This window comes from Solanum dulcamara, chromosome 1 (assembly GCF_947179165.1).
Source record: "Solanum dulcamara chromosome 1, daSolDulc1.2, whole genome shotgun sequence".
Classification (NCBI taxonomy): Eukaryota; Viridiplantae; Streptophyta; class Magnoliopsida; order Solanales; family Solanaceae; genus Solanum; species Solanum dulcamara.
Window position 1 is genome coordinate 2,996,918 of NC_077237.1, and position 17,389 is coordinate 3,014,306.

Below are 17,389 nucleotides of genomic sequence, written 5' to 3' on the forward strand. Positions count from 1 at the left end.
GAATAACTTTCCTAGTGAGGGAAAAAAAGTTCGACAAGTTAAGAAAAGCCTTATTGAAAGAAGAATTAATCAAAATTCTTGCTTACTGAATAACTTTCCTAGTAAAGAAAAGAAAGTTTGACAAGTTAAAGTCTTGTTGAAAGAACTTAGATTGTCAGGACTATTTTCACTAGCTTCTACAATAGTGTGTCCTAATGAAGCAAACGATGTACACTTCAGCAGTGGTCCAAGAACATAGAGGGTTCTTGATCAATGTCAGAGCTAAAAATTTTACGAAGAGAGTTCAAAATATAAAGAGGTAAACACACGAAGAAATTAAGGGGTATTTTGGCCATAAATTGTAAAAAATTTCGATGACTACAGTACCCTGGCTCCACCCTTGTTCTTGGTTCTCAGGCACTATAATGAACAATAAGACTAAAAGGGAACCACCACAAAATAGATTCATGACAATGAGATGTGGAACCACAATGGCATATAGGAATGCTAACAGAACCTTTGCTAACAATTTCTAGTTGCTGTAACAAATTAGAGAAACTCTCACTAGGCAATCATCTTATGGCCAGTGCAACATATGCAGAAAAAAAATCAACCAAGAAAGACCATGCAAATTAGCAAGAGCGGAACATAATATTTAACATTTATGTATAATCAAGATATAAACAATGATGTTTCACTTGTCTGGATATTGGAAGACAGATGATTTATTTACAATAGCAGCAGTCAAAAAGCATACTACTACTCCCATATTCACATTAGCTATATTTAAACTAAAAAATCAGCTTGATATGTCAAATTCTCCCCCACCCCCACCCCTCCAACAGAAGATCAATTCCAAAGTTTAAAGATGACAACAGTTTTGAGTTTTTGAGCCTGTAACCAAAGATCACTGCCACGATAAACTTGATTATTCATCTCTCGCAAATGAAAATGCTGTCCTGCTGCCACTACTATATTCAATATTGATGCAGAACTTGCATAACTCCACATATACTAAAAGATAGACCCTGCTTCAGAAAACGACCAGCTGCAGTATATTCAAAAATTCTGAAGAGAAGAGAGCCATTGCTCCATATACTTCTTACCCTCTGCAAGTATAAAGAGAATTTCAGACAAGATCACATTCACTCGTAAGTTTGATAGAGACTACACAGGCTGGCATAGAGATGATGCATAGTAACCTAGCTAGAAGAACTAATAACAAATTCTGCAGGCTTTAAATTGGTTTAAGGCAAATACAAGTCTAAAGTTTGGAAACTTCAAAGGGAAAGAAACAACAGCATTAAAAATAAATGGAAAAGTCAGCTCTTTGTCGACTGCTCTCCATGTTTAAGCTTTCTTTAAGAACCAAAAGGCTGGATTGAAAGGGTTTTTAATCACCAAGATGGAGTATGCAGAACTCACTGCATTACATTAGAATGAAATTTTATCGAGGTTCTTATTGTCAAACAATAAAACAACAACATATCCGGTGAAATCCTTCAGTGGGGTCTGAAAAGGGCAGAGTGTAGCAGACCTTATCACAAGGTGGGGAGAAGTTTCTGAAAGACCTCAGCTCAAATTGCACAACAATACAATAACTACAAACATGGTATAGTTCCGCAAGTGGAGTCTGAGGAGGGTAGAGTGTACGCAAACCTTACCCCTATCTTGGCAGGTAGAAATTGCACAACGATGAAGATGATGAATAATGTTCATTAATTGTAGTTCAATAACATCAATATTGCTCATCAATTCTACTCAACTAATATTATCTATCCTCCTATACAACTATTGCTCATTAATACTCAAATCCAATGATAGTACTCTATCCATCGGTTCCACAAGACGGGCTTCTATTTTTAGAAGCTATTATGCGATGCGGCGACGCTTGTTACCACACACTTGGTGACACGAAGGATAACAGTACGACAACCTCACACGTATCTTTTTCTAAGTCCACACATTCGCGGCAACGCTAGTTACCACACGCTTGGTGACACGAAGGATAACAGTACGACAACCTTACACGTATCTTTTTCTCAGTCTACATATTCGCAGCAACGCTAGTAACCACACACTTGGTGACACGAAGGATAACAGTTCGACAACCTCACATGTATCTTTTTCTCAGTCCACACATTACCAAACATAACTAATTTAACAAATTCAGCTCCAGAGGGGTCACTATTGTCAGAGCAGTTGCAAACAAGCATAATCAAATTCAAAAAAGTCATCAAATCCCGAAAATCCAACATTGCAAATTTACTTTTAGATGCCACATCTACCAAAAAAAAGATATTCTACACAAGCAATGCAGCAAAAGCAAAAGAAACATATCTACAGCTCTTACCAGCAGGATACTCATTTGAAAGATTCTCAATGGCACTTAAAAACTGATTGTTTGGCTCTTCTATCTCTCTACAATCATGCCTGTAGCAAGGAACCAGCACAGCAAAACTGTCATCTCCCTCATCATCATTCTGGAAATCAGGGGCATGTGGTTCCAGCCACCCGATCGACCAGTCAGAGTCATCGGATTCGGAACCTGATAAACAAACACCATCTGAAGGTACCAACACTACATCATATTTCTTATCAACCCTCTTCCTCTCCTCTCTACTCTTCCATTTCCTCTTCAGTTTCCTAGTAGTTGAAGCTAGATTAGCCCCCCTCACTGACTTAAACTTCAAACTATCACTTTGTTCTTTCAATCCAAACCCAAAATCTTGCAAGGGATTCATTGAAGACCCATTAGACACTGGTTCCTTCTCTTTCCCGCCCCACCACCACCATGACAAACGAGTCAAAGAAACTGCCATTTCATCCAAAAGGGATTCTAGAAATTATCAAACTTTGCAAAAATGATTCAGACTTTAAGCTCTGAAACACAATCAAGAACTCAAATCCAAACCCCAGAAAAAAAAATCAACAAATGTTTAATCCATTACTAAAACAAAATATATCAGATGGAAGACAAAAGATTCACTTTTTTTCTATCATAAGAGCAAAAAATCAAACAGCTTTAAGCAGTTTAATCATCAAAAAACAACCCCTTTTTTCAAGAAAAGCTTCAAAATTCAAACCCCACTTCAGATTCATTCATCTTCACCACCATCTCCAATTAAAACCGCTAAATTTCAACAACAAATTTCAGAAAACATCAAACACTTCAAAGGGTCTAATAATATGAGAAATCCACTAAATTTAAATCAATTTTATAACCAACTCATGATTGATGAGGACAAAATTGAGATTTAGAACACTAAAAAGATCCTTTTGGGGGAAATCGGGTCAGACCCAAACCCGAAAGTTTTCGGCAGATGTATATAACAAACGGTGACAACACCGGAAAATTCTCGAAATCTCGCCGGAAAGTGAGATCAGCACGGTAATATCACCGGAAAAAAACATAACTTTTCAACGGCACATCCATTTTCTGTCACCGCCGGTGAACCCCTTTTTCTCTCTCTCACTAAAACTCCCTCTTTCGTCGTCACCCCACCCCCCCAATAGTCTCACACACACAGTGGAAAATCAACTGAATACTTTGAGGCGGGGCCAATTTATAAGCAAATGGATAACTATTTTATTTTTGTTGAATTTTGATTGCTTTCTTTGTATAAACTACATTTTAACCCCCATAACTTTCCTAATTTGCTGTTGTATCCATTTTGTCTTGTTAATTTATTTATTGCTTATTTTGTACAAACTACTAGATTTTACCCCCCATAGCTTTCCTAATTTGTTGTTGTATAAACATTTTGTCTTGTTAATTTTCTATTGCTTATTTTGTAGTACAAATTAGGGGTTGCTTTACCTAGTTGTTCTTTTCTTCAATAATTTCATTTTCACAATTTAGACTATTTCTATTTCGCTCCGTTAATATGAAAATCGCTTAATTTATAAAATAAAAGAATAGGCTAATTTTATTTTTTATTTTGATCGACAAGTAATTAATGAAATAACGGTGGGGACTTAGTTTTTCATTATGTTTTTCATAAATTGAACTTCAAAACACTCGTTTGACTATAAAAATTTAAAATTTAAAAAATATTAAAAAGATATTTTCATTTTTTTACACTTCAAATTATTCATTAAAAAATTAAAAATAACTCCAATTTAAATTTTTATCCAAATACAACTCGAGTTTTCAATTTAGTTGCATCATTTAGAAAACAAAAAATATATATATTTTTTCAAAAACTCACAATTTTCATGGCCAAACCCCATAATTTTCCTAATTATTTGTTGTTCCTACTTTGTCTTGTTAATTTTTTATTGCTTATTTTGTACAAACTAGATTTTTACCCCATAGCTTTCCTAATTTGTTGCGGCGCCCATTTTGTCTTGTTAATATTTTATTGCTTATTTTGTACAAACTAGATTTTAACCCCATAGCTTTCCTAATTTGTTGTTGTGTCCACACAACTTGCCTTGATCTTGTATCTCTTTTTGATAAAGTCATTTTACAATTTAGTAATAAAATGCAACCTCATCTTCACTTCTAGGTCCACCCCTATGCCCTACCACCCCACAACCCTACCCTAACTTACTTTTCAATATAGATTATGTAGAAATATTTCTAGAATAATGATTTTTGTTTACGTATCAAATATTTAAAAAATAAAAAACAATTTCATTTATTTACATAAATTTTTTCATTCCTATCGAACATACCGTTAGAGTAAATATTGAATTTGACAAAATTCAAGTATTTTAGCAAGAAGATCATGCAATCATAAATTGAAAATAAAAATGGAAAATTATCTATAATTTATGTTTCTTCTAGGCCATTAAGGGACGTTTGGTGTGAAGAATAAAAGCAAATAGTTCTTGAATAAAAAAATAGTTCATAGATAAAATTTTGGTATTTTGTTTGGTTGTCAAGTTTGGGATAAATTATCTCACCATTTATATTATAGTGATGGTATAAGTTATCCCATATAAATGGTGGAATAACTTATTTCTGAATAATTAATTCTGGAATAATTTGTTCTCAACTAAACGACCCCTTAAGGTTCAATCAATGGCTAAGATTTAGTGATACAGTTGTGACCGTCTGATCATGTTTTGTATGTCCAATGAATAGATATTACATTGAAATTTGAGAAATAATAAATGAGTTAGCAAAATTATCGGCATGGGAGTGGTTTAGTTATCGAGATTAGTCAAAATCTTTGATATTATTCATTCGCGGAATCTCAATTTATGTGACACCGTTTTTATTAATACATTTAAAAAGGAGTTTCATATTTATTTAACTAAGATTTTTATATATAAAAGGATGATTTGGTGCACTAAATTTCTGCTATATATAAAGTTCAAAAAAAGATTGGACCACCAAGTTAGCTCTAACTTTATTTATCATTTTTATAAAAGGTTGTTTTCATGCATAAAAAATTACTAACTTTATATATATAACATGATTTTTGTTTTACCAAAAACTCTTACTCCTTTAATTTCTCCCCTATTTCAGTAATAGTAGGTTCCGAATTTAAATTTGAGAATCGAAAAAAAAATCTGAATATTTTTTATTTTCTTCATTTTAAATTATTTATCTGATTTTAATTTCACAAAAAAATTTAAAAAATAAATACAGAAGATTTTTGAATCTTATGATCTTTCATTAATAATTTATAACATGTACGAAAATGTATTCCAATTTTGCGACCTTAAAGTGTCGTGTAAAAAAATGATATTAAAAAACTGCAATAAAAAAAAGAGTTGAAAAATGGAGAACCATTGGATCAAAAGGAAAGAATCTACTGGAGTGGCTGAGGGATTCATTTACTTGACACGTGTAAAGTATGTCAGATGTCAGATTTAGAATTTTTTTTTTTTTTTTTATGATATTCCTAACCTCATCAAATTTTGACAAATCTTATACAGTCATAATTATTACTTAAGATAAAGATAGTTAAGATCAGATTTTTTTGCATATAATAATACACATTTGCTAGTTGAGGATGACTTACGATGACTCTTATCGAAAGATTTTTTTTCCCCATAATTGTAATATAATTATTGAGTTTACTTTTATTAGTCTATTATTCTAATTTTATATAGTCCAATACACACTTGTAAACTAAAGCTACATGTGGATTACTCCAAAAGCCAAAATTAAAGGGGCTTTTTTTTATGTGGAAAAAAAGAGTTTTAATTTTGTTGGATTTCAAAATTTAACTTTACTTTTTCAGATATATGTTCAGATATAATATGTTGAGATAATTTGAATATCATATCCTTTTCGGAGACAAATCAAAGGAGAAAAAAGTCTGAATTACTCACAATCTAGCTTGTGATAATATTTTTGATAAAATTAAATCGATATATTTCAGATTGATTTTATTTTGAAAAGTTATGTTTTTTTAATAATAACGTTACTTGTATGCATAAAAAGCTCGATCTATACATGTTTGGTTGAAACTTGAATATTTTGTATTGCTTTCCATAGTTAAAATTATTCTCTTAGTACAATTTTTAAAATAATTAAGAACGTGTAATAATTAGAAAAGGCATCTTGTATAATTTTAAATGGTTTTAGAATATCAACATTAAATCTTGGAAAGTGTTTTAATAATTCTCTTTATTTCACTGAATTTTTTAAAAATAATTTACTTTTGACATATATATTTGTTTGAAAACAAGGTGTTTCTATCATAAGAGACATGATATGTTCACATATTTTTCTCATTTGTAATCATTTGTTGAATTTAAGTGTACATATTGACCCCATCAATAATTGATTTATATATAATTTGTCAAACTTGAAAAGACAAAAAAGATAGGAGAAAAAAAGGAGGAAAAAGGGGGAAAAAGGAAAATTTGTGGAAATTGAAAGAAAATTCTATTGAAATCGTCTTTTTCTTAAATAATCTTTTTTTTTTTAAAAAAGAAGATTTTTCAGTTGTGTGATAATTATTTGATCATTTTCTTTTTTGAGTTATGAACATACAAAGCCATTATATATCGTTTAACAAAAATACTAACTCTCTAAAATTAAAATAAAATTATTTTATTTGATTTCTCAATTCATTCGTGAATAATAATATGAAGCAATTCAAAATAAGCCCAACGGCAAATATAATATGGTGTGTACGTGTTAATATATTGTTGCTAGCAATCAATTTAATCATCATCCACACACTTGTTATATTCTTGTGGTGTTTCATTTTACCATTCTCAAATTCATGTAACATGTGCTAAAATCTAGAATAATCTAAGTTAGACTTAGTCCAATGATTAATGACTATTCAAAAGCCATCACAATCTTTAGATAATATGTAACAAACTTACGTATTCTAGCACATAGGAAATTAAATATGAATGTGAAAGTACTTCAACATATTTTGAAGAAAAAGTTACTATGAAATTATTAATTGTTTATAGTACAATTAGAACATGATCACATCTATAATTAATTTAATTGTTGTAGATATAACTTTATTTTCATCCAATTAGAGAATGATTTCTTGAGCCAAAAATCTTTTAAAAATAAAGTTTATGTCATCACAAAATAGAAGTAAGATCTACGTACATATTATTTTTTTCAAATTCTACATATACATAGATTACACTAAATATATTATTGATAATACATTAATAGTACTTTTGGCCTAATACCATGTTATTGCTTTTGTAATCTTCTTAACACTTGCAAAAGACGACTACTATTACTTGAATATTTTTTTAATTATTAATTACTAACAACTGTCCTTTTGTAATGATTTTTTTCTCTTTGCATAGTTGTACTTGTGTTTAGGTAGCCAAAATCCACATTGTCACATGCAAATGCCCAACGAGGAAAGAAGAAAACATGCATAGAAACCAAGCCTGTAAAATCTACACTAAAATAAAATTGTAATGATTCTATTTCACGTGACTAAATTAATTTTCTACTTAGTAGCTGATATCTATATTAAATTTGATTATAATAAAATTTGCTTTCGAAAATTCCACTTCTTTTATTGGTTATTTATATTAAAATTTAGAACGAATAAACGTAAGTTTTAGCATAGTTGATGTTGTGGTAAGCAAGTTGTTTCTTTCTTTTTTTCCAGATCTCTGTCTTTATTATTAGTACAAGTGGCTACCCTTATATTTTTTATTTTTTTATTTTCCTTTATATAAAGTTGACCAAATCTTAGAGAGCCGTCCAAAATAATGGGTCCACCAATATAAATTGACATAATATTTCACTACGTGAATAACAAACTATAGTGCAATATTAATTTGGACAACTAAAGTTGGAGGGATAGAGTTGTTTATGTTATTAAGAAAATAAAATAATGATTCAATGAATACGATTGTGGTTAATGATTGGTGTGTTTTAATATGTATTTGACCATATATTGGTTCATGTTTTTTTTTTTTGGTTGTTGTTAATAGGGAGATTATATATATATATATATATATATATATATATATATATATATATATAGTATATTATATTATGCAGCATTACAAAGAGTACATATAGATACATGATTACTAATATTGGTTCATGTTATTAATTGCTTGACATATGATCAAATTTTCAGCCTTTTTAATTTTTTTTCTTATTTTAAAAATAGCTATTATTATGGAATTTTAAATTTACGTGTGAAATTTTATAATAATATCTTGAAGTTTTATTTGTGGAAAGTTAAAATTTCATAGTAATGATTCTATTCAATCGCAGAAACAAAAATATGAAATCATAATTCATGTATTCATATCCTGTTATAAATACATTATATTAATTATATTATGAATGTTCATTTAATACTCTAACAGCTTCTCGAAGAAGTTTGCAATAAAGCAATAAAGCTACTTACACGTATAGCTTTACAAACTGCTTTTGTTTTTCTAAAAATAGAAAGTTAATTCATTTTGTAATATGCATTTGACCATGGTTATTATTTGAATTTACATGTGAAGTTTCATAATAATTATATCATAAAGTTTCAATTATGAAATTTAAAATTACATAATAGTAATAATTACTACTATTAATTTCTTATCGCAAAGACGAAAACATGACTATCTGTGAAATGATCATACTTCATAATGTATATGTATATCTTAGTATATGAAGATTTTTTTTTTGGAATTTGGATAAGTTTCTTAATTAATTGATCAATCCATGTTGTTGTAGTTGAGATTCTTCCATTCTTCATTAAGAATAATTATCACACCAAGCGCGAAAAATAAATAAACTCTGTAACTGAAACTTTGAGCACGTAACCAGTGATTTCACTAAGATATTGAACACAACAACTTGGCCGTCCAATCATCAATAAAGAGAAATATTTTTGAAGAAAATTTTGAAAAGGAAAAATACCAGTACCATTTTTGGTCCTTTTATTATTGTTTTATTGCGTTTTCAATCTCCGTGTTATTTAACTTGGCAATTTGACCTTCTCTAATAGAATTGAGTTAATTTTTAAAGTTGTACAAATATAAAATTTGGATCTTTTGATTCATAAGATAAGATGAATATTTGAGGACTAAATTTACTCTGATTTGGTTGAAAGATAATTTTATACTATATAAATATATATATATATATATATATATATATATATATATATATATATATATATAAATTTAATTTTAGATATTTATTTTGTCTTGTCAAATTTGATATTGTTTTACTTCTTTTTTTGGATAAAATATTATTTTACTTCACATCTCAAATGAAATGCTTTACTTCAGAGATTTTAATTCTGAAATAACTCATTCCGCAAATCAAACGACCCCTTAGCAAATGATCCTTTTGGATAACATTATGCTCAAGTCTAATTTTCACTTATATATATATTTTAAACCTTAGAGAAAAAATATTATTAAATCGTGATTTAACATTTTTTCAAAAAGATTTTCAGTTTGCTGAAAAGAGATATTTAGACCATAATCTAAGAGGGTCATAAGTTTTTTAAAATGACATTTACTAAACAACTATCCAAAGAGAGATAACTTGTGAAACATGTTTTAAGAATTTTAGACAGTGATCTAGTATTTTCTCATAAGATAGTTTGGGTAGTGATGAGGAGATGCACAAATGCTTTAACCCGAAGTGTGAGAAGTTGCTGAAAGGTAGCGTTAGACCGAAGAAGTATTGAGGAGAGATGATTAGACAGAACATGAAAAAGTTGCGGCTTATCGAAGACACGACCTTAGATAAGAAGATGTGAAATATACGAATTAGGATAAAATGTTAGCAGATATAGGAATGCGTCCATTCTAGCAGGTAGGAATGCATTGTCTTGGTGCCCTTACTAGTAGTCATAGTGTTATGCTTGTAGTTTTCTGTTCTTCATTTTTTTATATATGTTGTCTGTATAGTTCGATTGTAGTACTATTATTTGTTATAGTACTGTTCTACTACTACATACTGTCTTGTTAGTACCTATTATTTCTTGTATTTCCATTACATCTTATCTATTGTTGTTACTATTTGTTGTCTGTTGTACTTTCATTACATCTTTTTTTAGTTTGCATACACTCTACTCTCTTCAAACCTCACTCTATAAGAATACATTAAATATGTTATTGTTATAAATCTTTAGACCGTGATCTAAAAGGTTCATAAGTTAAGAAAAGAGAGAACTGCTCAAAAATTTTGTGTTTCTTATTTTGGGCTTTTACTCATAGGGAAAAAGCCCAAATCTTAAGATAATGATTGGGCCTAGGATGTCAACGGCTAATTAACAAAAGATCCGAGACCAACGGCGTTAAATGACAAACGGGTAAATTCAAATCTATACAAAACTTTCCATTTCACAACGGCTCATATCTGACACTCATCATTTTTGCTACACACAAAAAAAAAATTCCTCTTTTTCTTTTTTACTCTTCCATTAAAGCCCATAACTTTCAATTTCTTTACTTCAAACTGAAAACCCACTTCTTGTATTTTTGAATGGACTACAACCCAGAAATTCACTCAAAGGTACTTTTTCAAGAACACCCATTTGTTCGATATCGTTTCTTGATTAGTAAACGGAAAGAAAAATTGAATCTTGTTAATTCTATGATGCTGTAGAAGTATTTTTTGTTGGATTTTCTTTTGTGGGTGTTTGCAAAAATCATTAATTGTTAATGTTTTATGTTTCTTTCTCTTGATTCTGTGAATGTATGTTACTGAAGTTAGCAATGATTCTTTTAATTTGAATCTTCTGAAAGAATTATATGTGTAGTGTTGGAAATGAGGTAAAAGTTTTAATCTTTTTGCTCTTTTTATATGTGTAGATGTGTTTTGTTGAATTTTTATGTTGTGGGTGTCCGGAAAAATTATTAATTGTTAATGTTTTTATGTTTGTTTTTTCTCTTGAAGACATGATGTAATATACGCGGTTGTGGAGGATACAAATTAGGGGAAGGAGGCTAGTAGGTAGTAGTGCATTGTCTTGCTATCCATCCGTACCAGTAATCATAGACTCATAGTAATACTCTTGTAATTTCTTGTCCTTCGGGTGTCTGCTACTATATGTTGTTTCTAGTACTTTGATTATCATATTATTTTCTTTTAGTTATTGTTAAGAATGATTTGTTATGCTTTCACTTCGGTTTATTCTCTTTCTCGACTGTTTTGGATTGTTTTTTTCTTGAGCCGAGCTTCTATCGGAAACAACGGTCTACCTCTAAAAGTAGGGGTGAGGTGGGTACAGTTTACCCTCCCTAAACTTCACTTCGAGGGACTAAACTGGATATATTGTTATTGTTGTATAAATATATGTACAGTGTTGGAAATGAGGTAAACTTTTTTTTCTTTTTCAGAAGTGTCGAAATGTTTTGGTTGAATTTTCCTTTATTGGGTATCCAGAAAAATCACTAATTGTTACTCCTTTTATGTTTCTTTCTCTTGATTCTGTGAATATATGTGCTATGTTGGCACTCTAAAGTTTGCAATTCTTTTAATTTTAGTGATCTTGTATAAATGTGTCTAGAGTTGGAAATGAGATAATAGGTTTAATATTCAGCTCTTTTAAGAAGTGTAGAAGTTTTTTTTTTCTCTCTTTCACTCAATTCTGTGAATATATGTGTCTGTGTTGACACTTTTAAGTTAGAAATTCATTTAATTTTAGTAATCTTGTACAGAGAAATATACATATAGTGTTGGAAATTATGTAAAAGGCTAAGTTTTTTGCTCTTTTTAGGGGTCGGGATATCCAAAGATTATAATCTGGATAATCAATCCTGCGTTCTATATGGATAAGTTATGCCAAGACTTTGGTATATAATAATATTGGTTTAAGTTAATCTCCCAAAATTTATACCGAGGGATAGCCCAATTAATCCCTTGTAACAAGCACCCCCTAGAATTTGACTGTGAATATATAATGTGCTCAAATCAAGTTGTGAAGTGGATAGGACTTGTAATTTGTAAATGTGGTACTTGTAGCAATTTGAAGTTGGCAATATTTTTTAATTTTATTTTGTAATCTATCAGAGTGATGATACTAATCTTGTATGAATATATGTATAATGTTGGAAATGAGGTAAAAGGTTTAAGAGGGGCAGCCCGATGCACTAAAGCTTCCGCTATGCACAGGGTGCGGGAAAGGCCCGACCACAAGGGTCAATCGTATGCAGCCTTAAGTTTTTTGTTTTTAGTTTTTGACTATAATTCTGTAAACTGCTCAACTCAAGTTGTGAAGTGACTAGGAACTATGCACAGGGTGCGGGGAAGGGCCCGACCACAAGGGTCAATCGTATGCAGCCTTAAGTTTTTTGTTTTTAGTTTTTGACTATAATTCTGTAAACTGCTCAACTCAAGTTGTGAAGTGACTAGGAACTTGTAAATGTGTCATTACTCTTTAGTCAAAAAGTTGCTTAATTAAATACTACTAGGTTAATAGAAAGGATATCTTGGGTTGAGAAAGTCTGTGTACACTCTATCCTCTCCAATATCCCACCTGTGGGATTGTGCTGGGTATATAGTTCTTGATAGTAGATCATGTTTTGATGCTGAAATTCTCTCTTTTGTTCAAACAGGTGTTTTAGTTGATCTTAGTTAGAGTGAGGAAATGGACACAGTACATGAAGCACTAGATGAGGCCAAACTTGAGATTGAAAAGCTCAGGGCAAACTACCAAAGTAAAGCTGAGTTGTGTGAGAACTTGAAAAGAGCCAACAATGAGCTACTAACCAAGAAGGAGGAGGCTAATTTGAAAATAGAGAAGCTCACTCATGAATTGTTTGGGAAAGAAGATGAACTTGCCGCCACTAAACAGTTGCATGAAGCAATCGAGTCAAAACTTAAAGAAAAGGAGACTGCTATCAAACATCTAAGTTCTACAAATGATAAGCTTCGTGTTGACTATGCTGAGATGCTCCGAAAGTTTGAAGAAGAGAATAGAGGGCTGGCATTGGCTTTAGATGGTGCTAATTCAACTAATAGGGATCAGGAGCAACAGATTCATTCTCTCAAACAAGAACTTGAGGGGCTAAGGGAAGTTGCTTCGGCCTCACAGAAGAAAAGGTCCTTGGATGTTGATGAGAGGAGAGACAAAGCATCCAAAGAGCTGAGAAACAACGATGATATGTTACTGGAGATGGAGGAGGAAAACAGGAAGCTTACAGATCAACTAAAATGGAGGAAGGAACAGTTCATTCATCTGGAGGAGGCTCATGGCAAGCTCAGGCAACAACTTCAAAAATGTGAAGAAGAGAAAAAAGGCCTGGCATTGGCTATAGATGGTGCTAATTCAACTAACGTGGATCAAGAGCAACAGATTCGTTCTCTCAAAAAGGAAATTGAAGGGCTAAGGGACTTTGTATCGGCTTCACAAAAAAAGTCCTCAGAAGCTGAGAAGAGAGCCAAAGCATCCAAAGAGCCGAGGCACAATGATGATATGCTTTTTGAGATAGAGGAAAACAGGAAACTTGAGGATCAACTTAAATGGAAGAAGGAACAGTTCAGTCATCTGGAGGAGGCTCATGGAAAGCTCAGGCAACAACTTCAAAAATGTGAAGAAGAGAAAAAAGGGCTGGCATTGGCATTAGATAGTGCTAATTCAACTAATGTGGATCAAGAGCAACAGATTTGTTCTCTCAAAAAAGAAATTGAAGGGCTAAGGGAATTTTTATCGGCTTCACAGATAAAGTCCTCAGAAGCAGAGAAGAGAGCGAAAACATCCAAAGAACTGAGACACAATGATGATATGCTGCTTGACATGGAGGAGGAAATCAAGAAGCTTGCAGATCAACTTAAATGGAAGAAGGAACAGTTCAGTCATCTGGAGGAGGCTCATGGCAGACTCAAGCAACAACACCAAGAGGAGGAGAAAGACTGGGAAAAGGAGAGATCCACATTGCTTGATGAGATTTCCAAACTGCAGGTGAGTTTAGATTCTCAGCTTAGAATATCGAAAGATCTTGAAAGCCGTTTGTGGATGTGCAATCAGGCTTTAGCTCATGAAGAGAGCAGGAGAAAACTACTGGAAGTTCAACTTGCTGAGTCTAAAACATCTCTAAACAGTGTCTGTGCGGAGTACGAGGAATCCAAGTCTATAATTGAGAGCCTGACATGTCAGAGGGACAAAGAAATTGCGAATCTAAGAGACATATTGGGCACAAGGGATGCACTTCACAAGGAAATGGAATACCAATTCAGGAGGGTAGAGCAAGAGAATCATGAATTGATGACATCCCTTAAAGAACTCCAGGAAGCCAAAATTCAAGAAGCTGGAGCTTCTTCTTCCTCGTCAAAACTACGAAACAAGCTCAGAGGTCTGGAGCAGGTGCACAAGGACTGTTTTGGTAATCTCAAAGCCAAAGAAGCTGAATGGGCTTCTAAATTGGAGAAACTAACAGGGGAGCTTGATCTCTGCAAGTCTTCTGTACAGAGCAAAGACACTTTAATAACTGAACTTCGAGAGGAGTTGGAGATATGTGAATCATTAACATTGCAGTTAACACTACAGAATGAGGAGACATCCATGATGCTGTTAGTGTTGAAATCTCAGTTTTCTGAGCTCCATCAAAGAATTGCTGATGATTATGCTTCTATGGAATTGGAAAAGAGAGAAGGAGTTGAGAATATCTCTACTCTAATCAAACAGTTGAATAAGAAGAATGAAGCTCTTGTTAGAGTTCAGGAAGATCTCGAAGAGGAGCGTGAAAAGGTAGCACTGCTATCAGAAAAGATTGAGGCCTTGAATTCTGAAGAACAACAACAGCTTCCTTTACAAAGAGAGGTTGATACACTAAAGGAAATGCTGAAAGAAGCATCGACTTCTCAAGGTCATTTGAAGGAGCAGGTATTGCATACAAAGAGTGACTTGGAACAAGTCCGTGATGCCTTGGATAGAGCAAACGAAGAACTAGCTGAAAGTTTCAATGAAGGAAATGAACTGGAATTTGAACTGCAGGTATGGAAATCTGTTGCCGAAAAGTTGAAAGCCAACCTGGAAGAGAACCTTCAAATGAGGAGACAAGTAGAAGCCTCCCTTCTTGCCCAAGCAGATGTTGAATTTGACCTCAAACAAGAAAGAGAAAACCTTGAACTCGAGCTGGCAGAAAAAGATATAAGAGTTAATGAACTCCAGCAGCAGCTCTTCAACCAGGAAAGGGAACAGACAGCGCGGCTCAGTGAAAATATTGAGGACAAGAAGAATACCCAGGATCTTCAGAAGGAAGTGGAGTATTTGGAGCAAGAATGGGTGAGAAAAGAGCTTGAAGGTGCCATTTTAGCACAAGTGGAAGCAGAAACAAAGCATAAGAAGGAGAAAGAGAGCCTCCACCAGCTTGTTGAAGAGAAAGACCACAGAATTTCTGATCTTCAGAAGGAGGTGGAGTATTTGGAGCAAGAGTGGGTGAGAAAAGAGCTTGAAGGTGCCATTTTAGCACAAGTGGAAGCAGAAACAAAGCATAAGAAGGAGAAAGAGAGCCTCCACCAGCTTGTTGAAGAGAAAGACCACAGAATATCTGATCTTCAGAAGGAGGTGGAGTATTTGGAGCAAGAGTGGGTGAGAAAAGAGCTTGAAGGTGCCATTTTAGCACAAGTGGAAGCAGAAACAAAGCATAAGAAGGAGAAAGAGAGCCTCCACCAGCTTGTTGAAGAGAAAGACCACAGAATATCTGATCTTCAGAAGGAGGTGGAGTATTTGGAGCAAGAGTGGGTGAGAAAAGAGCTTGAAGGTGCCATTTTAGCACAAGTGGAAGCAGAAACAAAGCATAAGAAGGAGAAAGAGAGCCTCCACCAGCTTGTTGAAGAGAAAGACCACAGAATATATGATCTCCAGCAGCTTGTCAACTCGCTGGAAAATGAGTTTGAAAGTTCAACTAGTTCATTCTCAGCCAGTCTCTCAGAGATGCAAGCAGAGGTTGATATGTTTCATAAAACCTGGGAGAACATGAGAACAGCTGAGATCCTAAAGGAGATTGAAATACAGATGAGGAACTTGGTGATCGTTGAAATGGAAAATCATTTTTGTAACTTGCAAAAGGAAGTGGAGAACTTGGAGAAACACTTGTCCAATTCTGTTGGAAAAAGGACTGAGATTGAAGCTGAGATGGAAGCGAAAAGATCAGAGATAGACGTGTTGCAGTTTAAACTTGAAAAGCAAGTAAGAGGCTCAGATATTGTGATCAAGAACCTTCGTGGAGAAAAAGCGAAGCTTCTTGAAGATGTCATGAAATTGTCATCGGACAAGGACAAGTTGCTTGATACTTTCATGGGATTATCAGAAAGAATTAACCGGATGTCTAAGGAAGATATGCAGCTAGCTGGTAGTTTGGAAAGGATGGTACAAAACTGTGACAGCAGTATGTCGGGAACAGACTTGACATGGGATAATGAATTATTTGACCCTGTTAAAGAGAACAATAGTAGACACCCTTCCACTCGAACCAAGAGATTAGAAGCTATTCTTGATGAAAGATCACCGTTGAGATCTCTCAACAATTAAGAAGGAATTTCAAATAGGGAAAAGAGAAGTTATTTTTTTGTATAGCTTCTTCACAAACTTGATCTAATTGTTGTTATCTTGTCAGCAATCTGTAACTGGCTCGGAAAAACACTTGTACTAGAGCTTACATTTCAGAAACTTTGTAGCATATATCCACTTTGATTTTTTAGTTCTTTTTCAAGAGAGTCAGCTCCGTGTATACAGTTGCAAGCAAATAACAATGACAACCAACATTTAGTACTATTTTAATGACTGAATTTTGTTACATGTTAAGTGTGGATTTTGTTTACCTATCAACTGTTTTTATGCCCTCTAGTAAGCTGAATTAACGGTTATGGCAGATGAACAATTAAACTGTCTGACTAAAATCTTTGTAGATACATCAAGAAAGCATTTCATGTTAGTTAACAAAGAACCTGCTTCATAACACAAATTATTAGTTACTTTTTTAACTGCTGCAGCCTCTTATTTTGGGATATTAAATAGTTGCTCAGTTTCAATTTGTTTATCTT

At 32.9% G+C, this 17,389-nt stretch overlaps 2 protein-coding genes across 2 annotated transcripts; one reads left to right on the forward strand and one right to left on the reverse strand.

The window, feature by feature from the left end:
* Positions 1-622: 622 nt before the first annotated feature.
* Positions 623-3,514, reverse strand: LOC129897754 (uncharacterized). Its single transcript, XM_055973054.1, has 2 exons — positions 2,333-3,514; positions 623-1,088 (listed from the first exon to the last, which is right to left on the reverse strand). Exons 1-2 carry the CDS (start codon positions 2,799-2,801, stop codon positions 1,039-1,041), a joined length of 519 nt encoding a protein of 172 aa, XP_055829029.1. The 5' UTR covers positions 2,802-3,514; the 3' UTR covers positions 623-1,038.
* A 7,271-nt stretch (positions 3,515-10,785) lies between these two features.
* LOC129897770 (uncharacterized protein At4g38062) lies at positions 10,786-17,120 on the forward strand. The gene is made up of 2 exons (XM_055973055.1): positions 10,786-10,915; positions 12,961-17,120. The coding sequence occupies exon 2, from the start codon at positions 12,993-12,995 to the stop codon at positions 16,875-16,877; it is 3,885 nt and encodes a 1,294-aa protein (XP_055829030.1). The 5' UTR covers positions 10,786-10,915; positions 12,961-12,992; the 3' UTR covers positions 16,878-17,120.
* The last annotated feature ends 269 nt before the right edge of the window (positions 17,121-17,389 follow it).

Bases quoted from the DNA above. Each gene is read 5' to 3' on its own strand.
- LOC129897754 (XM_055973054.1), bottom strand. From the start codon at position 2,801: ATGGCAGTTTCTTTGACTCGTTTGTCATGGTGGTGGTGGGGCGGGAAA. The intron at 1,089-2,332 runs GTAAGAGCTGTA...TTATACTTGCAG, and splicing joins TTCAAATGAGTATCCTGCTG to AGGGTAAGAAGTATATGGAG.
- LOC129897770 (XM_055973055.1), top strand. From the start codon at position 12,993: ATGGACACAGTACATGAAGCACTAGATGAGGCCAAACTTGAGATTGAA.